At 43.9% G+C, this 27554-nt stretch overlaps 1 protein-coding gene across 8 annotated transcripts in view; it reads left to right on the top strand.

The window, feature by feature from the left end:
* Positions 1 to 27554, top strand: part of WDFY3 (WD repeat and FYVE domain containing 3) — a 378134-nt gene that overhangs the window by 164827 nt on the left and 185753 nt on the right. For all 8 annotated transcript variants that reach the window (XM_059722254.1, XM_019479325.2, XM_059722256.1 and 5 more), the window contains 5 exons: positions 4812 to 4921; positions 7519 to 7680; positions 11611 to 11803; positions 16366 to 16552; positions 23786 to 23952. In XM_059722254.1, coding sequence (XP_059578237.1) covers positions 4812 to 4921; positions 7519 to 7680; positions 11611 to 11803; positions 16366 to 16552; positions 23786 to 23952 — 819 coding nt within the window. The remainder of the gene's footprint in view (positions 1 to 4811; positions 4922 to 7518; positions 7681 to 11610; positions 11804 to 16365; positions 16553 to 23785; positions 23953 to 27554) is intronic.

Here is a 27554-nt window from a genome sequence, read left to right as displayed (position 1 = left end):
TGATGGCACCATTACTGGCAGCCCTGATCCCCCTCCAAGGCGTCCCTGACTATGAGGTAGAACTTGTGTGCCACATAACGGATGCTAACAAAGTTGGCATCACAGACCGCCTTGACTACATTGGCCTTGTTGTCTGTGACCATGACCCCGCCAGTGAGCTCTCCCTGCCCAATGAGCCACTGCTGTACCATGTGGTTCATGGCCACCATGATCTCTGCCATGTGGGATTTATCCATCACCTTGGCTTGAAGAAGAGCTCACCAGCAGCCTGACTGATGGCACCAGTGCCCTGTGAGGGAGAGGTAGGCATGATCTCTACCCCGGCTGCTCCAGATGTCGGAGGTGAAATGTAAGACCACCTTCAGACCTGCCTTGCACAGCTCCTCCCTAAAGTACTCCCTGCGTCTCTCATACAGGGAGGGCACCACTATCCTGCTGAAGGTAGTGCATATGGGCACTTGGTAGGATGGGGCCATAAGCATCCTGAGCTGCCTAAACCCTGTCCGTACAGCTAGGGAGAAGGGCTGGCCATCCAGAGCAAGCATCTCCCCAATTCTCTGGGTGATCTTGCCTGTCTTTGCAACAAGCCCCTGTTTCTATCTGCCTTTGCCGTACTGTTCCAGGGTGGCCTGCCTCTGCTTCTTGGGGACGGGGGCTTTCGAGCAAGATGGGGACTTTTTTGGGGGCATGCTTCCACTGGTGCCAGGCTGAGGAGGAGCAAGGGCAAGGGGGTGATGCCTCTTGAGATGCATCAGCATCCCTGTGGTGCTGAAGTGTTTCACCTTTGTGCCCCAGCTGGTTTTATATTGGCAGTGCAGGTAGATAGCATATGTGGGACCATCTGCCACCTCAGAATGATCCCACAGCACACTAGCCCCTCGCCTCTGGGGTGCAGGTGCAGATGTTGCCTGATCCCCCTTCTCAGCAGGCAGAGGCAACAACAGGAAGAGCTGACTCAGCTCAGCCACTTGCCTCCAACCTCAATGTCAACCTCCTCTGAACTGCCCTCTGGGGAAGGAGACCTGGCTCTAGGTGAACTTGGAGAGGAGTGGAGCAGAAACTCAGATTTCTTCTCGGTCCCCAGAATTTTTGCTAGAGCGCTTGGGTCCCTTGCTTCCAGATCCAGCTCCTCTTTTGGCATTGGAAGGCTCAGACTGGGAACTGAAATGGGCATGGAGGAGACTCTCATGCTGGGTGTTGTTATTGTGGCTGGTATTATCGAAGAGGGTGCAGACACAGGCACTGGTTCCACCTCCTTGCTGCCACTAGCACCAGATGCCTCATGTCTGCTAGTGCTAGGAAAGAGGTGTGTCTAAGTTTGGGGGAGGGGGAAGTTACAGCTCTCCCTCTGCCCCCTCTGGTTCCCCTGCCAGAAAAAAATGCGTCTGTGTGAGTGTGTGTGATGTATGCGTAGTGCTTTCCTGCAGTACACAGTGATGAGACACTGCCAGGCAAAGCACTGCTTTCTTTTTGTTTAGTCAGGGTAGGGGGAATAAGAAAAATAACAGGATTTTGGGGGAAGAAAAAGTTGCAAGGGATAGGGAGGGTAGCAAGAGTAAATAGGAAAGGATTGGCTACAACTTGGTAGGAAGGCACTACCAAGCTGCAAGCTTACAGATGCTGCTTCTGCTGCTACACAGACACAGATGCAGCTGCAAAATGGCAGAGAGCAGGTCACAAACAGCCTTTTATGGTGCTTCTCTGTCCCTCCCCCAGAGCACTGGGATTGGAAGGGACCTCAGGGACAGATTGTTGTCACTGGCCAGCTACAGATGTTAGTATCAGAGCAGTCCTTCCCCCACGCTCCCCCCCCCCCCCCACCCTTAGTTTCTCTTTCCCTGCAGGCCCACCTCCGAAACGGTCCAAAACATTTCCGAAACGTTTTGGATGGATCTGTTTTGTTTTGGAGGTGTTTTGGAGCCTTGCGTTTCATTTTGGGTTTAGTGTTTTGGCCGCCGACACATCCAAATCTGAAACTAAACGAAACAGCTTCTGAAATTTCGCACAGCCCTAATTGTGACCACTGATGGGGGTATGATTTTGTATCTTATTATTGTATTAGCACCCTGAAGCCTTTTGTTGTTACCAACCAAGCCCAAATTGCCAAATCCTGTCAGCAATCATCCTGGTAATTTTAGATGTTCAGATACAGAACCCCATGGATGAAACAGGAAGTGCATTTGGTGAGGGGAATCTGTAGCTTGGGAATGTATACCATTCCCCATCACGTGTCCAAGTATGGATCTGGTAAACTTTGTTAGACATTTGGGGGAGTAACATGGGTAATTAGGGATGGGAAGCATTTACCTTTTAAATAGTTTTCATTTGAACTTCTTTTTTTTAATTTGATGTAATATGCCTAGAGGACATAAGGAAACTGAAATTGAGATGTGTGTATGGATTTCCTTTTTTTAGCTGGTTTTGAAATTCAGTTTTACTCTGTTTTGGTTCATTGGCCTCAGTTAGCAGTTAATTACATGTGTAACACTTTTTTCATTGTTTTCCCCAGGAGTTCTCTGTTTCATGCGTAATTTATTAATATTTGTACTTTACCTCTAGGATTTTAAACTACTCTCCCCAGAAATTCTTAATCCTTTTTTGTTCTACTTTATAAAACTTTTTTTTAGTTTATTAATTCTATTGAGTCACTTCAAAATCACTTTTTCGGTGAAGACATGCTTAATCTCTTAAATTTTCTTTCTAATGTATATTTCATAAATTTCATAGATTGCCTAGACATTAGAGCTGGAAGGGACCTCATAAGATCATCGGGTCCAGCCCAAAGAGCAGGAAGTCAGCTAGGGTCAAAGGATGCAAGCAAGAAAAACATCCAAATGTTTCTGTGAAGTGTCCAGAGTACGTGCTTGCACCATCTCTTGGGGGAGAGTTTGTTCCAGGCCTTAGGGGCTCAGACAGTTGAGAAGTTTTTCCTCATGTCCAGCCTAAAATGGTCTTGCAGGAGTTTGTGACAGTTGGACCTTATCATCCTCTGGGGTGCTCTGGTGAACAGGTGTTCCCATAGGTTCTGATGCACACCCTGTATATACTTAGAGGCTGCCACCAAGTCACCCCTGAGCCTGTGCTTCTCCAGGCCCATAGCTCACAGCCTTTCTTCCTAAGTCCTGTTCTCTTGCCCTCTGATCATGCATGTGGCTCTCCTCTGGACTCTTCCAAGCTTTTCCATGTCCTTCCTAAATTGTGGAGCCCAGAATTGGATGAAGCACTTCATCTGTGGCCTCACCAAGGGCGAGTACAGCAGGAAGATGACATCCCGAGTCTTCCTCAAGATGTATTGGTAGATGCAAGCCAGAGTTTTGTTAGCTTTGCCAGCTGCAGTATTGCATTGGCGGCTCATGTTCATCTTGTGGTCAATCGTGATCCCCAAGTCTCTTTCGGTCATGGTGCCAGCAGGTGTAGCATTGCCAGGCCTGTAAGTGTGATGCAGGTTTTTATTCCTGAGGTGGAGCACCTTGCATTTCTGTCCTGTTCATCAGCTACTTTATCTTACATTTGTTTATTTATCAGAGTTGGATTTGATTTGTCAGAAGCTTTCCTGGTCTACTGGCATGTGTGGGTGGGTGGGTAGATGTTTGACAGTAGCCCAGGAAAGCTTCTGACTCACTTTGGACAAGTATATTTTTCAAGCCTCGCCTAGAAATAAACTTCATATTTCTTTGGTAGTAACTTATTTCAGGGTTTTTAACTCTGTTCAGAGAATCAGAGGTATGCAACTCTACTTGGATCATAATGATAGCTGGTGGCTCTCCCTCTTCTGTTTGGCTATATTAGATACGTAATTTATTTTTGGCTTAAAGATAAAAATGTTGGCTAGCATTGCTGCATTACTGTAGAATTTCTAGAAATAGTTTTATTGTTTCTTTTAATGTTAACTTTTTTGAGCTGTTAATGTATTTGCTTTGAAAACATTTAAGGTTGCTGTCCTTACATTGGTGTTTCTTAAAATAGCTCCATTGATCAAGTGGATATACAAAGTGACTCTTCTTGTTTTTTTGAGTGGTTTACAGTACAGTTGACCTGACCTTACCCAGGGTAGGTAGAGCACTTTAGATTTTCACCACCTTTCTTTCTGAGAGATCTCAGAGTGTCACTTTGGACATTTGGGATCATTTGGGTACATGCAAAAAACCCACAGACTCTCCCCCCCCCGGTGAGGAATACTCCTACTTGCTTTAGGTCTTCAATTCTGAGAGATGGAAGAAAGTCCTCAACATGCTGTAACTTAGTGTGGGGAATCAACGCTCACAGAACGAAATCGTGGAGAGTGCTGAAAAGCTTGAAATCACCTCATCTTCTACCATACACTTCAAAATCATGGTCTGTGTGAATGACCCACTCTAGGAGTTGGCTTGGTACCTCCTCTCTCTTATGGGGGTAGCGTTGTATTCAGTCTTGTGTACAAAGTGATAGGAAGGAGGTAATAAACCAACAACATGAGAAATGCAGAGGGCAACAAGAAATAAAATGTGGAATTTAGTTCTGTTACCTGAAACTTGTCGTATCTTTTCATTTATTGTAAGTGGGGAGATGGATATTAAACTATGTTCGAACTTGTAAAAATAAAAATAGACTCTCTCTATACTAATCGGGGAAAGTTGATACCAGGAATGCAAATCTTGGAGAGTGGTTTATATAAAGCTAAATAGACTCTCCAATTCAAAAGTATTTTACAGCTGTGTTTATAATGTCGTATTTTGTTTTGATAACATCACCACTCAATAAAAAAATGTGGGCTTTCCATACAGCAGTTTTTTACTTGGTGTCAATTGCTTTTTATTTTTCCTTTCCAACAGAGGCTGCAAGTCGTGCCATAGTCCAGTTCTTGGAGATCAATCAAAGTGAAGAAGCCAGTAGAGGTTGGATGCTGCTTACTACAATTAATTTACTAGCTTCATCAGGACAGGTTAGTTTTCATCAACAAACAGAAAAGCAAAGAAAAGAATCCCAGTATTATATAGTACAGAGGACTCCTGGTTAAGTAACATGTATGAAAAGGGGCAGGAGGAGGGCCCTACAATATCCATTTGGTAAAAGTTAAGTCATTAGGTTACTTGCTACTTTCACTTCCTTGCACTGAAAAATGTAATTATTATAGTGCTTAAGTAGCAGCACTAATTATGGTTGAAGTTGCCTACAGGAGAGTCCTTTTGGGGACTGAAATCTTTTGTGTTAGCTCAGTAGTAATTTTTTTAGGTAAGTAATAATTTTAAAGTACAGAAATGCAAGAAGCCATAGAAAGTATGGTCTGTGAATCCATGTCTTTAAAATAATAATTATGCTGTTGTAAGTCAAAATGACTATTAACGGAAAAAAAACTTCACATAATAGTTTTCTTTGAGTAGGTCTCTTTGATGGAGTTAACAGCTGAAATTTTATCTAATTTATTTTGTGTTAATCATTGAATTATTTTCTAAATAAAATTCAAAACTTTTGCGAATAGCTAGTGAAAAATTTCAGTGTATAAGTTGTTTTAAATGTTGTTCATTTTTTGCTAATTATTTGTGGCAGCGTGTGACCAATCATCCCAGTTGCACAGTATTGATTCTTGGTCTTGACTGTGACTGAGACCATTTTTATTATTTTCAACAAATATTTTTTTATCTCAAAATAGATGAAACATTTAACTTTTGGAAATATTTTTACTACTACATCAGCTATCTGAATACTCACAAATAATCATCTAGTGCTTTGAATGAGTACCAGTGCTTACTAGCAAAAATATTTGCAATCTTTTTTTTTTTTTTTTTGTCCAAACCTGTTAAAATGGGGTGTGTATATTTTGAGAAATATAAATGAGACCTAATGGATCATTGAAAAGAATAATGAAAAATTGAATATCTCACCCTTTATAATGAGAGAGTCTGTATGGATTTGCAAGAATTAAGGCTGTCCCTAATGTTTGGGTTTGGGTTTGCTTGGCACAAGGCATCTGGGTCATAAATCCAGTGCCAACACCTAAGAGACATTAATCTTCAGGATGCTGCTGACATGTTGACCAGCAGTTCTTCCCTCTTCATACTTTATATTCATACCCTTCAATTTATTTGGTTCTAAATTAAGATACTCAATAGGGGTGCGTGAAGCAGGCGATATTCAATTCAGATTCGGCCCGATTCAGGAGACAGTGTTTCGATTCACTGATTTGGATTGCTGTCCCAATCCGATTCGGATGAATCTAAATCTAGAAATTCGATTCTGATTTGGAGAATCAGTGATTTGGCCATAGACACAGCTTTATACATTTTTTTTTTTTTTTTTTTTTCCTATGTACCTTGAGGTACGAGGTGTGCCTCGTGAATGCTGAGATGTTGGGGTAAATGAAGCATCTCACGGGAGTGCAGGGGAGTTCCCTGCACACTCAGTGGTGGGCATGAAAGTGGACCAGTACTTCTGGGGGACCCCCCTGCACTCCTGTGGGATGCTCCATCTGCCCCACCATCTCAGCATTCACGAGCCTCACCTGGTACCTTGAGGTATATAGAAAAAACATATAAAGCTGTGTCTATGACTGAATCTCTCTGAATCGAATTGGAGGCTTCCAGTTTGATTCAGAGAGATTAATCGGTCTTCTCATTTGATTTGGATTTGGAGATTCGGCTGCTGAATCGGGCTGAATCTCCTCCGAATCGAATCAGCGACTGAAGCTTAGCACAGCTCTAATACTCAAGGGCTTTATGATCTGGCAGTGTCAACATTCTGCAGAATTTGATTTTGTAGCCATTAAGTTATCTTATCTTTGGAAGATAGCAGCTGCACCCAAAAGCTATGATTAGCTTAAAAGCTATATGAATAATTGATTGTATAATTATTGTGCATACTAGCCAATTGCCCATCAAGAATGACGGGGGGTGATGGGGGAGGGGGAGCTGGGATGGAGTGCCGCCACCTAACGCCCCATGCTACCACTGTTTTGCCTCTTGCAGGGAGTGGGGTGGAATGCTGGCCTCGGCTCCCCCGCCCCCTATCTGGTCCTTGGTGCCACTTCCAGAGAGCGGGGTGGGGGAGCTGAGGCCAGAGCTGCTGGCCTCGGCTCCCCCATCCTCTATCTGGTCCTCGGCGTGGCTTCAGAATCATGGTGGCGCTCCCCCACACTTGGAGCACTCTGATTGGCTGAGGGAAACAGCCAGTCAGAGTGCAAATAAAGTGTTACGGATGGACAGACAGACAAACAAACAAACATAGGCTTCTATAATATTAGAATATTTAAGCCCGTCTTTAAGGGTAGTCTGATTTTTATTTTTTTTTTTCCTCTCCATTATTTTTTCTGTTCAAGTGTTGAGACATTAATCAGAAATGCAGTTTATTAACTTTTCCTTTCTATGAATTCAGCAAGTAAAGAAGCAAGGCAAACTTGTGTTTGTGTAGCTCCCATATGTCACAAAATTTTGCATAGCTAGTATCTTATTCATGGGTCTGGAATGACCTGATTTTAAATGCAAGTTCTGCTGTGTTAAAAAAAACAACACTATTACAATATGGTGAAATGTTGCTGTTTTTCAGAAAACAGTGGACTGCATGACTACGATGTCGGTGCCTTCCACACTTGTTAAATGTCTGTATCTATTTTTTGACCTTCCACATGTGCCTGAGGTAGTTGGAGGAGCACAGAATGAGCTACCTCTAGCAGAGCGCCGAGCACTACTACAGAAAGTCTTTGTACAGGTAAGATCATCAACATCTTAATTTATGAAGAAATACAGAAACTAACCTTTTCATCAGACAAATTATTTTCCAAAAACTCTTTCCAGCAGTAAGTCTTTGTCCCTTACTAAGGTTTTTTTCCCCCATCATTCTTGCAGAAATATGTGCTTTTAGAAAGATCATTTTTGTTGAAAGCATACTTGAGGTTGAGTGCATGGTTCTTCTGAGCAAATATTGTATCACATAAAATCAGCACTTGAACTGGGTTGCTGAAGGGGAACAGCATTCAAACTACTGCTAAGTTTCCCCCCTGCTTCCCCCCCCCCCCTTTTTCTCTTTGACATCTTTCAGTCATGACCACTTTTGAATGGGTACCCTAAAAGTTAACAGGACTGATGTACACATTTAAATTTATGCAGTTACTTCAAATAGAGAAATAAACAATATTGGTATGATAGGCAAAGGAAGGTCACTTCTGTGGCTTCCCTGGATAATTCATTTGTGAATTACTATGGATCAAATTGTGGGTGGTCATGAACTTCATTAAAGCAAAATTAGTCTTTTGAGCAGAGGTAAACAAATTCCCTTTTCTGCCTTGTAGTCCCATGTAATGACAGATGGAGCATCTGCAAACCCGTTCTTTGTTCCTTCCAACCACTTGTTCTTTCTTAAGCTTCAAATTAAACTTCTGTGAAGAAATTTTCTTCTTTCTTATTCTCTCTATTTAAGTTAAGACTATTTGTTGCATGATAAAAAAAAAAAAGGAAAAATGTGAAAAAAGATAACAGGAATCCCTGGGCTGACACAGCAAGGTGAGATGCTTCATGTCAACTGTGGACATAGTAGACTCTAAATCATGGGCAACCGGTGCCACCTTAGTTAGGGGGGGAACATGCAGCAACCGGGGGGGGGGGGGGGGGTGTTCCTGTAAAGCCAAACGCACTGACCTGGGGAGGGCGGAGGGGTTCCCCCACGGCCGATCGCATTCACTATTCTGTTTCATCTTCATGGGAGCGGCCGCAGGAGCACTGCTTCCGCTTCTTCTGGGAACGTCGCTTCATCTGGGCCGCTTCATCCAGTGCTCTTACTCCCCAGCCAGTGCTTGCAGGGGGGCACCGGTGTGCCTGCTTTCCCCCATCGCCTAAGTGGGGAGCACGGCCTGACGGGATGCACCGGCACTGTCAGGGGGTGCATGTGCACCCCTTTGCATCCCCTACGTGTCACCACTGATCTAAATCCTTGTATATTGGTCCTAAGTTCTCAGTCTTTTCTATCCTGAAAAGGCTATGTTCCTGACAAAGTTCTATCTACTATTCCTTCTCCTTTCACACTCAGACATTTACAGGGATTAGGCCCAAAGTCCATAAAAGTTGCATCCAACAATGGAGTGTTCTTCCAGAGGAAAGTCTTCCAAACCCTAGTCAATATTAATGAATGGGTACAATACACTGACTACAAAGGCGGCTCAGAAAACATTGTTTTTGACATCGACATTGATTCTGAAATCTGGCCTGATCAAGAGCTCTTTTTGGTATTTTGTTCCTTTGCCTTTTCACTGGCACCGTATCCAGTGGCATAGGATTTCTTGGAAATTTTCCTTTTGCTGTCTCTGAGGTGTCGTTTCTCTTTCGCTTGATTATGGAACTGAATTGGTATCTGAACTTGGAAGCTCCATGAGTGTCTTGTGGCCAGGTATTAGCACACAACTTGCAGTAGATATGTCAACCAGTCTAGCAAATACGTGTACAATTTATAGCTGTGATATGCTATCTATACTGGGGTTCATTTTTCTTGATATCACAGAGTAGAATCCCATTGTCTGTGTCAAGAGATTGAAGGAGCTTTTGGTACAGTAGCCATCATCCCTTCCATGGAATAGAAGGAAGCTTTTTATCTGGAGAAAAGATGCCTCAGTAAATAATTCAGCTGCCATCCCAAATTTTGGATTTTTTTCTTCCAAATAAAGCTTGCCATAGCTGCCTCTGGAGCAAAACCCTGTTGTGTGCAGACATCCAGAGGACTGTTGGTAGGAGCTAGAAGATTCTGGTGGAAGGCCATATGGGGTAGTAGGCAAATATATGTATGTTATTACATAAACAATATGCTGGTCCATGTGCATAGATGTTGTGTTGCTTGTCAAACTTCACCTGAAGCTGTTAGAAGTCTGGCTCAAGTCAGTCTGCTTCTCTAGAACGTATCCAGTGGGCAAGGTCTTAATGACTCCTACTATCCAAATGGTGCTGAACCTTGTGGCTGTATCTCAGCAGTGTCCATAAAACAGTAATATTTAAGACTCTAATGGAGAGTTCTGTGGAAAAATAGGGAAGTCCATTTGATTCATCCTCAGATACAAGGGGCTGCATACTCTTCTGTGCCTTGTTTGACAAAACATAAGGTGCTATTTGGATTTTGCGTACAATTAATTTCAAGGTTGCATTTTCATTTCCACTTAAGTAGCTACATTCCATACAAAATGAGAAGCATATCTAGTACTCTGCAAGGTTTATTGATGGATTAAAAATTTTAGTCCCATGTTTATTTGTGGTCTTGGTGGCCAACTTTATGGCTTGAAGTCATTGCAAAGACTTTCAAAGTAGATAATGTTGAACATAAATCTAACACACAGGTTCAGCAAACCAGGGTTTATTGCATAGTAATGGGAAACTGAGTCAGACTATTTAGCAGCACACCACACACTCATATCATACACTTGTCATGCACACCATTTGCATGAACTCACCTACCTGCGGCACTTGGGGTCATGCTGCGATGGCCAGTCACAGGCTTCTTCAAGGCGATGTCCAGTCGACAGGGGGCTCCGGCTCTCTCTCTCTTGACGTGCGGTTAGGTTGGTGTTGGTGGTCAGGGTGGTCATCAGGCTGGCTTTTCACTGCCTTTTTATTTCCTTTAGGGCAGACTTCGACCAAAGCCTGGAAGCTTCTGGAGGCTTCTTCAGCAATTACCATTCACTTTTTCACATATGTTTATTTTGAACTCTGTAACCAGTTACATGTTGTCTTTCAAATTCCAGCCTGTTTTTCAGTCCTAGGTTGTACCATCTCCACATTCCTAAGACTCCTGTATCTTATCTTGTTACTTACTATAGCTGGTTCGTACCAGCCTTCATTCAACCATTATTTCCACATCTTTCACAGCACGCAGACTTACACAGGCTCACTTCCTGCTTTTTTCAGAAAATGGTTGACACAGTTAAGATGGCTACTTAGCATAAGCAAGTTCATAAGCAAAGTCATAGCATAAGTATAACATATTTTAAACAATAATGGCATAGATATAACATATTCTGAAACATATTTCAACAATAACATGTTGCATTTTACTGACTTATCAACTAATCCTGTACACCATTCCCACTGACTACTAAGGTTTATGCTCCAGAGCCCAAAAGATGTTTTTCAACCTCTTTCTGAAAGAGACATCATATGAAACTTACAAGTCATCTTCATGGAGCTGCCCACTTATATTTGTACTCCAGATACCCCTCCCCACAAGTATCTATGTGCTAATTAGCCCCCACTCGTGACTGGAACCCAGTGTTTTTCTCATGAATACTGGGATGCTCGAAAAATTTATATGCAGGTGAGCTGCAGGGCAACCGTATCTGGCTTCACCTCATGGTGGGTGGGGCCACACATCCTATTTGCCAGACTGAGATAGCTGGCAACAGAGGGATTCTGGGTGAACTGTGTGGGGTCCCATTTTGTGATGTTTGCCAGGCATTTAAGGCTTCTGAAGAAATGGGAATGATTTGAAAACAGGAAAGAAAGGCATAGCTCAGCTGAGGGAGTAAAGAGGAAGTGCAGTTGTATGCAATGTGGTTCATGCTGAATTTTTATGATCAGGCTATGCAGAAGTACCAATGAACAGAGTACTGTTTCTCTGATTTAGTTGTCTATGATATTTTAGTAACTGAATGACTTATTGTTTCAGATTTTAGTAAAATTGTGCAGTTTTGTGTCCCCGGCGGAAGAACTGGCTCAAAAAGATGATCTCCAGCTTTTATTCAGTGCAATAACATCATGGTGCCCTCCCTATAATCTTCCTTGGAGAAAGAGCGCAGGGGAAGTATTAATGACTATATCGCGTCATGGCCTCAGTGTCAATGTAGTAAAATATATTCATGGTACGTATCAGATTCAGATTTTTATTTTTTGTTTCCAGTTTCTGAATGACTCCTTTTCTATTGAACTTTTAGCCACTAACTCTAATCTCCCCAGGAAGGCATGAATGTTTTTGTAAGTACTTGAACCTGCAAGTAAAATATCAGAGTTGTGCAACAGCTGGTGTTTATGGGTGGGCTGCCTCATTTCCAGATGCCTTTACAGTTACCTGTCTGGGTGGCAATAAAATGCTTGGACCTGTGTGGAAGAAGCAGATTGCAAAGTTGACCTATGCCCCGAGTTCTTCTGGGATGGCCTGAAACATTAGCGGTCCATCAAAACTACAGCTGTTAGAGTAAACATTGATGCATTGTCTTAAACAGTATTTCTTAACCAGGAAGCGAGGAGGTAAATATTTGCTTGCCACCCCCCCCCCCCCCCCCAGCCCCTGTGTGAAGAGGCTAGCGCTATAAGAAATAAATTGGCTTTTGAAATGGGTTGCTGTTAAATTAAATTATGGAGGGGTGACTGGAGTCTGAAAAGGTTGAGAACCTGTCCAAAAACAAAATCAATAAAGTTTTCATATACACACAATTAATTGGATGAATCCTTCTACTTTTTTTTAATCTCTTGCCCTTTTCTAAAGTAAGTAGCATAAATAGCTTGCCTCTCTCGCTCTTGGAAGTAAAACTCTCTCAGGTGATTCCAAAGCGTAAATGGGCTTTCCACACAGTATGCAGTGTACTAACAGATATTCCAAAGGAAATGTGTGTGTGGCTCAGCTAGTAATGGCTTCTGTGTCATAAATAAGATTTTGCCACACCCAAGTCAAAGCTGTTCAATGCCACAGATGGAGTAGTAAGTCTGAGAACAACTTAGAAAACAGATGCACATGGTTGAAGCATGGAAAAGTTGCTGAATATCAAGCCTAATGTATTTTAAGCTTTTAAGACTCATTTTAAAATAGATACTGTTTTCACCAGCATTCCTCTTTCTGTATGTAGGGAATGGCTCTCCAAAGGGCAAGTCTACTAAAAACCAGTGGTGCTCAGCATTCAGGCCCTGCTGCCCATATGAGTGACATGTGGTCGATCTGTGGACCTGAGCCCACATGGCAAATCCAGCCCAAGCCTGCATGATCTAGTGCTCAGACCCACATCATCTAGCCTGTGGGGCTCCCCCAGGGTCTGGAAATATGATAGCAGGAGAACAGTAATTAAGACTGTCACCACACCCTTGCCACCAGGTTTCTGAACCTGTGGGGAGACCCATGAAGAAGCTTTTAAATTGGAACAAATGTTTAGAAATAATGTCAACATAACCAAACAAACCGTACTACTGTATAATGTTATGTTAACTGTGATTACAGTCAACTGCATTTGAGTGCATAGCCTTGGAACTTAAAATTGCCTATGCACTTACCCAAACTTTAATATAAGCAATGTTCTTTAAGTACCAAATAACCTATCTTAATTGCTGTCAATGTTGAGGTATTAGATGCCTCCAAACTGACTAGCTCTTTCCAATTTAAAGATTCTTAATAGCAGCTCTTTGATAGCTGCTACCCTGTCACTGTTTTTGATGCCAGTTATTATTTAAATAAAGTACAGTTATGTTAGATCATGGTGCCAAAAGATGTGCATTCAACTGGTATCCAGATAACTCATGTTCATTATATTACGATCAGTAGGTCGTAGATTTGGACTGACTTCTGAATTGTACTCTTAAGTAAATTAGATACTTATTAGGTATGCATATAAATGGAGTATACTGTGGTCCTTGGAGAGCATGTCATTCTTAATTGTTCCCTACATCTTGTGCAAAAGCTAGTTTTGTCCACAGTGTTTCTTGGTCTAGAACTCAGAGTTCAGAAGACTCCCAAATCACTTGTTTTCAGCTTATTTCAGATGAGAATGTAGATGTAACATAGGGGTCAGCAACCATGTGCAATCACAGGTCAAAGCCTGCAACCCTACTGGTGCCTCAGGCCACGTCATTGCCACCTGCACTCCTGTAACAGTAAGCAAAGGCTGCAGCAAGGAAGAACAGCCCTGAAGAATAGCCCTCCATGTGGATTGTAGCAGCTGGCTGGAGCTGCTGGAGATGACAGGCACATCCTAAGGAAAACACGGGCTGCATCAAAGGTCTGGGGAATCAGCACACCTTTAGTAAAATGCAGACTGGATCAGAATTCACTGGGTGGATCTGGCCTGTTGGCTGTAGGTTGTTGATCCCTGGTGTAAGAAATCTAATAAGGATAGTGTTTGTTTAAATATTTTCTTATTCAGCTATTTTGCAAATAATTGCTCTAATTACATACACAGAATTACCTTTTATCACATTTTGATCAGTGCGGTGGTAAGTCTAAATGCTAAATTAATGTCTAAATATTGTGAAGTAAAGATGAAGCATAAAGAATCTTCCATTTTTGACTATGCCATGTAACAAATGTATAGTGACTACTTAGTTGTTTCACTCCCAGCTTTCTGTCTAATACAGCATGGTTGGCATATTGATAGTGCTGTGTACAAAGCTTCAAAATATTACTTGAAATTACTGTTGAAATATAACCTGTATGGGAGAATAAACCTGACTAAAAGGTGAGACGGGCTGAAGGTTTTGTTTCTGGCTTTGTTTTGTGTTTTAATCTGATACAACATCATGTTCTTCCAGGACGGTGGTTTTGGCCCTGGTCTTCCAGCACAAAGTTAATTGATTAAAGTATTAGTCCTAGCTACAGAGAAATTGTGTGCATCTCGCTGATGATGGCGAGTTAAAGTCTGATAATTGAAGAAAAGTACCTCAAATCAAGAGTACGCGCATAAATCCAACCACAGTTTTTAGAAAGCTGGTGGGTGAGATTTTCCCCACATGCTGACTGAGTTTGGCTCATAATGTTCAGATTTAAGTGGCATGCAAAAATAAGAGTTGAAATAAAAGTTATTGCTTTGTCCGTGCTCAGGAGTCCTTGGGCATGCAGAAGATCCGGCCACGCAGTTTATGAACTAGAAAAACAATTAAAATATACGTACAGAACTAAATTCAGCATATCTTGCAAAGAAGTAAAAATTTTGTATTTTCTAATGTAAGTAAAAGTTAAAGGTTTATACTTTTTTTAAAAAAACCTTAGTTTTCAAATGTAAGACAGGGTGATTTATAATTGATTTAACTTTTTGGACTTTCCATTTGACATTTTACTCCAGAATATACATTTAGTCTGTATTGGTTTCATTTTTCTTAAAGAGCAAATAGATATGTTGGGCCTATTCTGGAATTAACTATTATAATAGTTTTTGGTGATGTATAGTGTGTGTCAGCCTCCTAATTACTAGATTTGCTTTGTAAAGACAACTGCTTTCTAGAATGTGGAGTAATTCCTTGTGACAACTTTAATAAATGTTCTGTGAAGCTGTTAAACATTTTAAAGAGACATATCAAATTGATTAATTTATTTTATATTCATCATATCAGTGTAAAGCTGGTGTTGATAGTGTTAAAGTAATTGTAGATTACAAGTAGGTTGGTGGAACCATCAGTGAGCATGCAGAGGAAAACTTCAGTGACTTGCTTAGGATGTCAGTAGCTAGACAGGGAATTGACAGTGCTTCATTTCTGCCCTTGAAGAAGGGGAGCATGTCGCTAATGAGGACTTTCTCTTTTCATTCATCAATCTTTGGAGCCTGAGAGCCGTGCAAGGAATCTGTCTCCAGCCCTAAGGCTGGAGAGTAGGAATCCCTGCAAGCGTCTCTGATTCTGGTCTCCTGCTTCCAGTCAGCAGGCATGGGGCCTTTCTTCCAGTTCCAGCAGGAGGTGGGGAAGGAGGTCACTCGGTCATTCTTGGACTAGAGAGGATAATTCTTGCATTGTTCTTGGACTCTGAACTGGGAGACAAGAGGACAAGAGTCTAAGTGTAGAGGAGAGTGCTCCAAGGCTGCGTCCCCCTCCCTCTGCCCCCACCCAGCCTTTGTGGAGGTTAGAGCACAGCTGTAGAATTGAGCGACCCACTATTCCTCTCACTGTCTGAACAGCATGGTCCTATATGCTGTTGAAATGATTTTGAAACTTTGGCAGGGGATATGCATGGGAGCTGAGATTCTGTCTGTGGCCAGAAGCGCTCAAAATTTGGAGCGCTTCATATGTGTGTCTGTCTATGGCCTATGTTGCAAGTGATACTTAGGATTATTATAAGTAAAGGGAATTCAAGTACAAAATCCTATTTATTTAAATCATGTGTTTTATCGCATAGAGAGTGTATAATCAATTTCTGCATTTTCTTTGTAAATTCAGTCATATTTTTCTTGCAGCAGGAGGAAAAATGTATTCACATTTTCTTACTGTAAAATGTAAGCTATAAAAACATATTTTTCCAGGGGAAGAGATGCATCTGAACTTAAGGTCTGTTTGAAACTACTTATGAAACTGACTAGATCTCAGGTTTTGTGGTCCGTTTAAATATTTTGTGGGAGTAGGGGTTACACTAGCTGTTGTTTTCATTCCCCAGCTGTATTTAATGACTTTATGCCTGTAAATGTTAAATATGCATACATCAGGGGAAAACTTATTTCTTAATTATGTATCTTTGCAGAAAAAGAATGTTTGTCCACGTGTGTTCAGAACATGCAGCAGTCTGATGACCTTTCTCCCTTAGAAATAGTTGAGATGTTTGCTGGGCTTTCTTGCTTTCTCAAAGATTCCAGTGATGTATCACAAACACTATTGGATGATTTTAGGATATGGCAAGGCTATAATTTCCTCTGTGATCTTTTGCTCAGGTATGCAATTATTATTTAAACAAGGAAACATTATTATTGCTTTTTCACAAGTTCAGTTATTAAGGTATTCGGCTGAGTCAGTTTCTGTTTGATGATACTTTTACTATATGATGAGTAAGTGGTTCCCCACCACTATATTTACCAGATGATGATACATGTCATATATATGCTGGCAAAGTAATAAAATTAGAGATGCACCGATAAAGATTTTCTTGGCTGATACTGATGCCTAGTTATTAACCAGCCAGATCAGGCAGTACCAATCTGATAGCTAATTTACAGCAATATAGCCTGGTATCTTGGAGAGCAGTGCCCTGCAGGGAAGTCTGTGGCAGAGGGAAGGGGCATGGAAGGGGGGCAGACCAAGGCCCCCACGGTGAGGGAGGGAGTGGAGCAGGGGCAGATGCTGCCCAGCTACGCTTGGGGTGGGTGGGGGTGAGGTGGGCTCAGCTGTAGTAGACTGTAGTGCCCCAAGTAGGGGTGGCACTAGGGTGGAGCTTAGAGGGCTAAAGCCACCCCGAAATTCAATCTCCCCCCATAGCCACCCTTCCCAGTGCCACGCTGCTGCCCATCCTGAGTGCAGCACCAGCCCAGCTTCCTTGCTGGGAAGATGGAAGTGCAGCCTCTGGTTCTGAGCCCACAGCGGGCAGTCCATCCTCGCCCTGCACACAAATCTGGGAGGCACATGCCCCCCATGCATCTCTTGGGGGTGTGCGCAGCACTGGGGAGCTGCTCCCCAAACGAGCCACCTGTGGCTCTGTCCCATGCCCCGCTCTGGCTGGGCAGCGCCTACCCCTGCTCCAGTCCCTGCCTCACTCCCTCCCTCCCTCACCATGGACACCTTGATGTGCCCCCCATGCCCCTCTCCCCCCCCCCCCCAACTTACCAGCGGGATGCTGCTTTCCAAGCTGCTGGGCTGCATTCCTGGCTGTGTGCATGGTGCAGCTGCATGCAAGCATGCTGCATTTATCAGTGACATCATCAACCAAAAAAAGCCGATTGCAGATCATGTTAATTTCCCTGTTGTTGGTGCTAATCCTATATGTGACTGATATTTCGGTGCACCTCTAAATAAAATGTTATGGTACTTTCATTATAGCATTTGCTTTTGAGTCTTTGCTAGAAATTTAGAAAAGTGAACAATGGTTGTGTGCATTTGGTTGCTTTTTTGTGTTTATCAGAATGACTTACTAATGGGGGGAAAATATATTAAAACCTTATTTTTGTTACTTGCCATTTTAACAATAATATAGAGCAGAAACTTGCTGATAAGAAAGCTTTAACAGGAGGTTGGTGTAATGTGGTCGTGTTACTACAGTACCACTATTCTTACAAAACAACAATACTTATTCATACACAAGTATGTTACCAACCATTGTAATGAAAATGTCTACATGAACAGTTACATTGTGAAGCATGCCTTAGCAATGGCTCACTTACAAATAGAATGTTTGTTGTGTTCGTTTTCAAGATAAGGCCCACCTATTTTGCTAATCAGTGGCAGTTTGGATGATGAAAGAGCATATGTTGGCATTCCTGCCTCCCCCCCCCCCAAAAAAAAAAACACAAACAAACAAACAAAAACTCACAATCAAACACATCCTATTGAGAACGAAGGTCAACCTTTCCAAATTTTGTGCCTTTAAATAAATAAATAAATAAATAAGGCAGGGAAATCCAGAATTAGGTACTTAGGTGTCTGGATGATCAAAGCTGCTAAGCAGCCATGTTCCTGTTGATTTTGGTGAGAGTATTAAGGTGCTAGCACTTCCCCAGTTTGGGCTATTCAGCTTTGTTTCTTGTGTATGAACGTAGTAGGCCTGTGCGAAGCAGCAAGTATTCGATTTATATTCGGCCAATTCGAGGAATAGTGATTTGATTTGGAGATTGGAATCACTGTCTCGATTTGATTTGGCTGATTTGGATTTGGAGATTTAGCCGCCGAATCGGCTACCGAAGCTTCAGACAAGGGATCTGTGTGCAGGATGACAGCAGGCTACCACTGGAGGCCTGGGCCAGTGGCGGCACTGGGCTGTTCCTGTTAATTTGTGCGCCCCCACCCCCGGAGCACTGGGAAGAATCAGCCTGGAGCCACTGCTGGCATCCCGCGTGCAGATCTGGGGGCATGCACCCCTGGGAAGAGCCCAACAGCCCCCCGAACCTGCAGCCCTCCTGGGGGGTGCAGGGCAGCAAGAGGCATCCCCCGCACCCACTGATGGTTCTCATTGCAGCAGGCGCCAGTTGCTCCTGGGGCCGCTGCAACAGGGGCTTGGGTGAGTACGGACAAGCTGCGCTGCATCCTGCGCCACCTAGGGCTCTACTGCCACTCCTCCCAGCCCCTGCTGCAGCAGCCAACACCAGCTGCCTGCACCATGGCACAGCGCAGCCCAGGAGCTGGGGTGAGTGGGGACAGGTGAAACCCAGGTGCGGGGGGACAGGCAGAGCATGGTACAGCCCTGGGAACGGCACCCCAGCCACTGCCCCTTCCTTAGTCCCAGCCTCACCCCCTCTCTCCCTCACCTCCTTGGGAACCTATCTCTATTTGTTATATTATAAAGTGGGTTCACTTTATGCAAGGGAAACCTGTATAGTCTATGACTGAATCTCTGAATCAGCCCTGAATCTCTCCAAGTCGATTCGGAGGCTTCCGATTCAATTCGGAACTCTTAATGGGTCTCCTGATTCGATTCGGCTTTGGAGATTCGGCTGTCGAATCAGGCCAAATCTCCTCGGAATCAAAGTGGCTACTGAAGCTTTGCACAGCCCTGGAACCTAGGGTCCCAGCTTTAGACACTCAATTATGAAAATTTTAATGGAATGTTTGTTATGTTAAGCAAGTGCCCTTTTGCTTGAAGATGGATGTCATACAAAAATTGGCACACGTGTGTGATATAGGCAATATTTTGGTTCAGGGAAACAAGAAAAAGCTTCTTGCACCTGTGCTGCTAGGTTTTATATTTTGTGTTAAAAGTTTGATAATTGCTTTGATATTATAAATGTTGTTGCTTTTTTATATATGGCTTGTCTCTTCATTTCAACCCCGTGTAAGTGGTATCACAGATTCAGAGATATATAATATAAACTTCTATCAACAGGGGGTTTACTTCATCAGATCACAAATCCAGACATCTTAAGCAAGCTAGTGCTGAGGTCCTGATTTCTCTCTGTTTAAAAATCCCAAATTCTCTAATAAACCCCCCAAATTCTGTTTAACAATCCTCAAATCCACATTTTTCCATGACTAAAATGAACCACCACTGTGTGTGTGTGTGTGTGTGTGTGTGTGTGTGTGTGTGTACACAATGGTTTATTGATAAATTTACACTTTTAAAGCAATTTGGAAGCCTACTAGTATCTCTATCATTATAATAAAAACAATTCTAAATACCTATTTTGGTGTTTAATTTTGGGGGTTTTTTTTATCATGGAAAATCCCCCTGCCCCCTTTACTCACCAGGATGTGGATCCAGCTGTGATTGGTTCCCCCCTCCCCCCCCCAGCTGCTTTGTGGCACTGAGCAACCCTGATATGCCAGTGTCCATGCCTCTGCTGGTGCCCCACACTCCCAACCCATAATCCGTTGGCCCTGCTGGTGCCCCTACTCCTGACCCAGCGGCCCTTGTCCCTCCCAGCCCTGCCAGAGTGGGCCCCCAGTTGCCAGGGCTATGGGACCCGGCAGCTGCTATAGCTAGAGCAGAGTTTGGAGCACCTCCCCCCATCTCCCTTGGACTGCACAGCTGGAATGGAGCCAGTGCAGGTGGGGGCAGATGTGGACTGCCCACTGTAGGCTTGGGGCTCCCCGCCCTGCTGTCCTGTGTCTAGGGGCCTCCATGGCCCAGCGGGTCAGACCTGGTGCAGGAGGACAGAGCAGGATAGGGAGGCTTGGTACTGCTTCTACTGCTGTTGAGAGCCCAGTGTCCCCTGCCTACCTGGCAGCAGCAGGGAACACAACTCCGCTGCACTGCTGCTGCCCTAAACCCCTGCCTCTGGGCAGCCCACATCTTCTCTGGCTCCATGTACAAATCTAGGGAGGCTTGCGCTCCCCCATGCCTCCCTCCCCAGGAGTGCACGCAGTGGCAGGGAGCCAGCCTCTCCACCTTCCCCTGAACGAGTTGCCCGTGGCTCTGTTCTGTTCCCTCAGCTGGGACCTGCAGCTATGCATTCCTGCCTCGGCTAGACAGTGCCCCCAGCCTCTAATCCTGCCCCGCTCCTTCCCTCATAGCTGCCTGAATCTGCACCCACTCCCCCCTATATCGCCTATGCTCCCTCCCATAGACTTATCTTTAGGCAGCTCTCCACCACTGCCTGGCTGTATCCCTGGTCATCAGTGGCCATGTCTACACAGGACATTTACTGTGTAGTAGACAAATTGTCTGCACTGTAAACACTGTGCATCTACACATGCACCCCTATTAGGCTGGAGTAAATTAACTCTGCAGCAGGGTAGTACTTGTAGATGCTGCCCCATCTGGTTGGGGCTTGAGGGTGCTTCAATGTGGGGGCTGCCTGCCAGCTAGCCCTGCACTGAAGTAACTTTGTGCCCCAGCTAGCCTCTCTGCAGGACGTTTGAGCTGTGGGGAGCAGCTTCAGGCTGGCAGACTGACCCCTGGAACCCCCTGCCAGCTGGGGCTTCTTTGAACTGGCTCAGTGTGGTCCTAGGCACACATGCAAACAGCGCTCCCAGGAGCAATACACTCTGGAGTAATAAGCCCTGGAGTTTGTTTCACATTAATAGCACGTGTTAGATAGGCCATGGATCCCAATTATCTTAGAAAAAACCATTATAATTAGAAAACAGGATGGGGCCATTATGAATCAAATATTAAGTTAATCAGTTACTGAATAGATGGGAATAAAGTCTGAATATATCGTTTTTATGGGCACATCTACATGTGGTTTATTGCGGAGCTGACTAATAAGCTTCTCGGGAAAACAGCACTGTCTACTCATGCTGTGCTTTTAGGCCAGAGTAAACTAATTAACTCTGCTGTAGGACAGTACTGCCAGACACAAATACTAAGTACTATTTTATGGCTGAATTATTTACTTCCCCGCAACACACGTATAGATGCTAAGGGGGCTGCCTGAGATATGAGGGTGCTTTAGTGCAGGGGCTGCTTGCCAGTTAGTTCTACACTGTAGCACCCACATGCTGCATCCAACCCTTTCACAGCATGTTGAACCCCCGGGCTGGTAGGCTGACCCCTGGTTCCCTCGCCCAGCCGGGGCTGCCCTGCACTGGTTCAGCATGCTGCAGTCCCAGGCACGCGTGCAAACGCAGTGCCCAGGAACAATAAGCTTTGGCATGAGCTGCACCAGAGTTTCTTCAGCTGTGCTAATAGTATGTGTAGTTTTTAAAGAAAGCATATCACAGCATGAACTCTAGACTTTAGAAAACAGATTTGGAATCCATAATAAAATGTTAGGTTGGTGCATGTGTATGCCTGGCTCAAATGGAGCCAGTAGTCTGGAGCTAAATCTGTCCTATTTGACACCAACACAATGTTAAGATGGGGAGATGGATTATATTTTATATGTTATCTTTATAAGACATGATTAACAGGTTAATTGTGCCTTAAGTAGTACCTAGCCACGTGTGCAGGTCAATATGAGGCAAGATAATACAGTAAAGGAGGCACAGAGTTATTCCATATATAATATATATTTTTATATCTCTTTTGTATCACACCTTAAATTGAATATGTGGCCAGGACGTCTCAAAATCCCATGTGCCACCCTTTTGGGCAGCACACGGATTTTTGACAAGTGCCAGGCTCTCCATGAATTGGGAGCTGTATAAACCTGGTATACTCCCCAGCTGTACAAATGTTCCAGGTGAGTAGGACACGGGGCTTATACAGCACCCTGCACAAGGGGAGCTCAGCACAAGACTGCTGCAATCTGATGTCAGGTCCCCCATGTAGCGTGCTATCAATCCCTGTGTCCTGCTCAGCTGGACAGCCTGCAGGGTTTATACAGAACCCAGAATCAGGCTGCGGCAGTCCAGTGCTGGACACCCTGTGCACCAAGCAGATTGTTAGATGGGCCATGGATCGATTTGGTCCCTGGCCCCAAATGACAATCAGCTGATTGGTTTCATCTTGCTGGTGCAAGGGAAGTTCAGGCTCATGAACCCTGGCTCCACCTGTACCAGCAAATACAACATGATTAGAATCTAATCCCCAATCCCCAAAATCACGCATCGGGCCATGCATGTATGGCATGGCAGGATGCACAATTGTTGGGATCAAGGATTAGATGCGTCAGCGGCCTAATAAAGCCAAATATACATCATACCATTTTGCTAGGATTTCCCTCCATTTATATTCTTCATAGACCTCTTTCAATTCCATATCAAAATCTTTGCCTAGCCTTTCTACCCTTCAGGCCTCCAAAATTGCCTTACCGCTTGCTTTCATCACCCTTAGACTCAAATGGAAAAGATGTGATGCAGTATACAGTTAACTTGGTTTAATATAATTTGCTGTTAATATAAATTGCTGAAATAAAAGAGTAAGTTGCATTGTATTCATCCTTAATTTTTGTGTTTAACAAAAATTATCTCTAGAGAATCTCATCCTCACATTGATTCTTAATTTAATATCTGGCCATATTGAACCCCTCTCTTGTGCATATACTTTGTGCATGCTCTCATAAAAATTGTTCTACAATAATTGTACGTAGTAAACATCTTTTTACATTCTAAATTAACACACAGTGATTTATTTCTATTAATTGTTTTTCTAAAGATCAGTACTTCAGAAAGAATTTTAAACTCCTGCCGTTCTAACCTAACTTCAGTATTGAAATATTTTGTATGTCTCAACTGTTTTTGATGTGCTCCTTTTGTGTCTTTATACTTTACCTCGAGTTCTGCCTCTATTTAAAAAAATACTTTCTTCCTTTTACCCAGCCCTTTCTTCTGTCCACTAGGATTGTAAGTTTTGTTTTTTTTTGGTGGGGACTAATTTTTGCTCTGAGTATATGTTAGCAGATCTAATCTAGATCAGTTTCTAAATGGTACAGTTCTACAAAAAAATGGTTGAACTGGCTGAATATTTTGAATTGAGAGATTTAAAGTATAGCTCATATAGTCCACTGTTGCTCATGGAACATGTGCCTCTGAAATAACTTCGTGGCATTAATTTAAAAAATCTGAAAATAATTTGATTGAATAACATTGTTGAGGAGAATTTGTGTTAATATGCGATTTATTGTATTTTCTTTTTTTAGGTTAGAACAGGCAAAAGAAGCTGAGTCCAAGGATGCTTTAAAGGACTTAGTTAATCTGATAACTTCCCTGACAACATATGGTGTTAATGAATTAAAACCAGCAGGTGTTACCACAGGAGCACCTTTTTTGTTGCCTGGATTTGCAGTCCCACAGCCTGCAGGCAAAGGTATGTAAACTTCTTGCATCATGAAGAACACACTATGGATTTTGAGGAGACATTACCAATATATGGAAAAGGCTGTTTATAGGTGCTGCTCCTAAAATTGTCAAATAGGTAATATTAATATTAAAGGTAATTTTGCTCTATAGTTAGTACTTGAATGAGAATAGTAAAGGCACTTCATATCTTTTCCAAAATAAATCAACTGGTGCAACTCAGCATTTGATGTGATTTTAATCTGAAACAGTGCACACGCAGCTCTTTGGATTCTCTTGTTTTAACTCCCTCCTTTTTTTCCAACTCAAATCAATTGTTTAAGCATCTCAACCAAACTGAAATCTACTCTTAAACTATAATAAATGCCTCCAGAGTAAATAACACAGGTTTAGGTCAGTGCAGTGAAGCTTTGGATGTATACACAAGTCTTAAGATAGTTTCAACAAGAAACAGAAAAGAACACATACAGATTGTTAACAACAAAGGGAATCTATTGTTTTCACTCCAAACTCATGCCTTGTCTATACTAGAAATGGCACTGATTCATCTAAAATTGGTTCTACAATAACATTTTGCAATTAGATAAAACAATGTGAATTTCCTATGTGAATGCCCTTGAATTTCACTTTTTCTGCTGTGATAGAAGTTATAGTGGTTACTCTTGCTGTTTCCTGTTATGTCACCCAGTATCCTTCTCGGGAGTTTCCGTGTGAACAGAGCATTTCTTGGCACCATGTATAGTGCCTTCCATTATAGAGTAGTGATTCAGCCAGGGTGCAGGGGCATGCTGGAGTATCATCAGGTCCTTTGAAGGGTGCTGCAGGAAGTGCAAGAAGAGAAGCTGATAGAAGAAGGGTAAGGCTTCAGGTGTGAGGAGATAAGTAGGTAAAGACAGGCTTAGGCTCTTCCTGCCTGGCCCTCTCCCATCCCCCATACCTGGTCTCTCTGCAAGGAGGTAAGCGCATTTCCCACCTGGGAAATGCCTTGCTGGACTTGGACCTTGCCACAGGCGATGACCTGATGTGGGTTCTGTGGGTACTCGACCACCTGGCTGAGAGTGATCATCGCCTGCTGGAATTTACTATCCAGCGCAGGGTGATGAAAGCAAGCGGTAAGGCAAAAGTCCTCAACTTCAGGAGGGCTGACTTCAATGAGCTAAGAAGATTAGTAGGACAGGCATTGGGGTCTCGGAGCTTCAATGAGATGGGAGTCCAAGATGGGTGGTTGTTCCTCAAGGAGATGATCCTCCAAGCTCAAAGGGAGTCAGTCCCAATGCTCACTAAGGCGAGCAAGAGTGCTAAAAAGCCCCCATGGCTCAGCAAAAGCATCCAGGAATGCCTGAGGGCAAAAAGGAGGCATACACACAGTGGAAGCAAGGGGCTATCACCAAGGAGAGTTACACCTCTTGCTTATGACTGCAGGGAGACTGTTAGAAAGGCCAAGGCAGAGATGGAGCTAGGGCTAGCGACCAGAATTAGCGATAACAAAAAGCCCTTTTTCAAATACAAAGGGAGTAAGAAGAAGGTACCAGGCATTGTGGGGCCCCTACAGGACAGGCTTGGAGATCTGGTGATTGCAGCTAACGAAAAAGCTGACCTCTTTAACGAATTCTTTGCCTCTATAGCGGGACCCCTGGCATGGCTTTATGAGTGCTCATGGGGCTCTGGCAAGGTACCAGGGGATTGGAAAAGGGCCAATGTGGTCCCCATTTACAAGGAAGGGAGAAAGGAGGACCCGGGTAACTATAGGCCAGTTAGTCTCACCTCAGTCCTCGGGAAGACCTTTGAGAAAATTATCAAGGAGCACAAGTGCAAGAGCCCAGCAGGGGAGGTAATGCCCAGGGACAACCGACATGGATTCATTGAGGGCAGATCCTGCCTGACTAACCTGGTTTCCTTTTATGATCAGGTCACAAAGTCCCTGGACGAGGGCGTCAAGGTGGATGTAGTCTTCCTGGACTTCAAGAAGGCCTTTGACACTGTTTCCCATCACATTCTCTCAAAAAAACTAGGTGACTGCGGCATTGATGCCTACACAGTCAGATGGGTGGCAAATTGGCTAGATGGTCGCACCCAGAGAGTGGTGGTGGACGGGTTGTTTTTGACCTGGAGGGATGTGGGCAGTGGAGTCCCCCAGGGGTGTCCTGGGTCCCCTACTGTTCAACATCTTTATCAGCAATCTGGATTAGGGTGTGGAAAGCATGCTGTCCAAATTCTTTGACAACACCAAGATGTGAAGCAAGGTGGGCACACTGGAGGGGAGGGAGAGAATCCAGCTAGATCTAGACAAATTACAGAGGTGGGCGGATGAGAATAGGATGGAATTCAACAGAGAAACGTGCAGGGTACTACATTTAGGAAGAAGGAACCACAAACACACCTATAGGCTGGGGAACACTCCTCTTGTCAAAACAGTGGCAGAAAGGGTTCTTGGAGTCATTGTTGACTCCACAATGAACATGAGCCGCCAATGTGAGAAAGTGGTCAGTAAGGCTAGCCGTACCTTGTCGTGCATCTACAGATGTATCACAAGCAGGTCCAGGGAGGTGATCCTTCCCCTCTGTGTGGCGTTGGTCAGGCCGCAGTTAGAGTATCGCATCCAGTTCTGGGCACCGCACTTCAAGAGGTATGTGGCTAGTATTGAGAGGGTCCAGAGGAGGGCCACTTGCACAGTCAAGGGGCAGCAAGTCAGGCCCTACAAAGAGAGGCTGAAGGGCCTGAATCTATTTAGCCTTCACAAAAGGCTGAGTGGGGATCTGGTGGCTGTTTACAAACTCACTGGGGGGACCAGCGGGAATTGGGTGACGCTCTGTTCCCCTTGGCAGCACTGGGGGTTACTAGGAATAATGGCCACAAATTTTTAGAGAGAAGGTTCAGGCTGGATGTCAGGAGACATTACTTTACAGTTAGGGCTGCCAGGCTATGGAATGGGCTCCCAGGTGAGGTGGTGCTCTTTCCTATGTTGGGGGTCTTCCCATTCGTAGATTCATAGATTCATAAATGCTAGGGTCTCAAGGGACCTCAATAGATCGAGTCCAACCCCCTGCATAGGCAGGAAAGAGTGCTGGGTTCAGATGACCCCAGCTAGATGCTTATCTAACCTCCTCTTGAAGACCCCCAGGGTAGGGGAGAGCACCATCTCCCTTGGGAGCCCATTCCAGACCTTGGCCACTCTAACTGTGAAGAAGTTCTTCCTGATGTCTAGTCTAAATGTGCTCTCTGCTAGCTTGTGGCCATTATTTCTTGTAACCCTCAGGGGCGCCTTGGTGAATAAAACCTCACCAATTCCCTTCTGTGCCCCCGTGACGAACTTATAGGCAGCCACAAGGTCGCCTCTCAACCTTCTCTTGCGGAGGCTGAAGAGGTCCAGGTGCCCCAGTCTCTCCTCATAGGGCTTGGCCTGCAAGCCCTTAACCATATGAGTGGCCCTTCCCTGGACCCTCTCCAGGTTATCCACATCCCTCTTGAAGTGTGGCGCCCAAAACTGCACGCAGTATTCCAACTGCAGTCTGACCAGCGCCTGATAGAGGGGAAGTATCACCTCCTTGGATCTGTTCATCATGCATCTGCTGATGCACGATAAAGTGCCATTAGCTTTTCTGATGGCTTCGT

The sequence above is a fragment of the Alligator mississippiensis genome, chromosome 2, assembly GCF_030867095.1.
Source record: "Alligator mississippiensis isolate rAllMis1 chromosome 2, rAllMis1, whole genome shotgun sequence".
NCBI classification, from domain to species: Eukaryota; Metazoa; Chordata; order Crocodylia; family Alligatoridae; genus Alligator; species Alligator mississippiensis.
The sequence above is the reverse complement of the archived record's forward strand: the minus strand, read 5'-3'. Positions and strand labels throughout refer to the sequence as shown.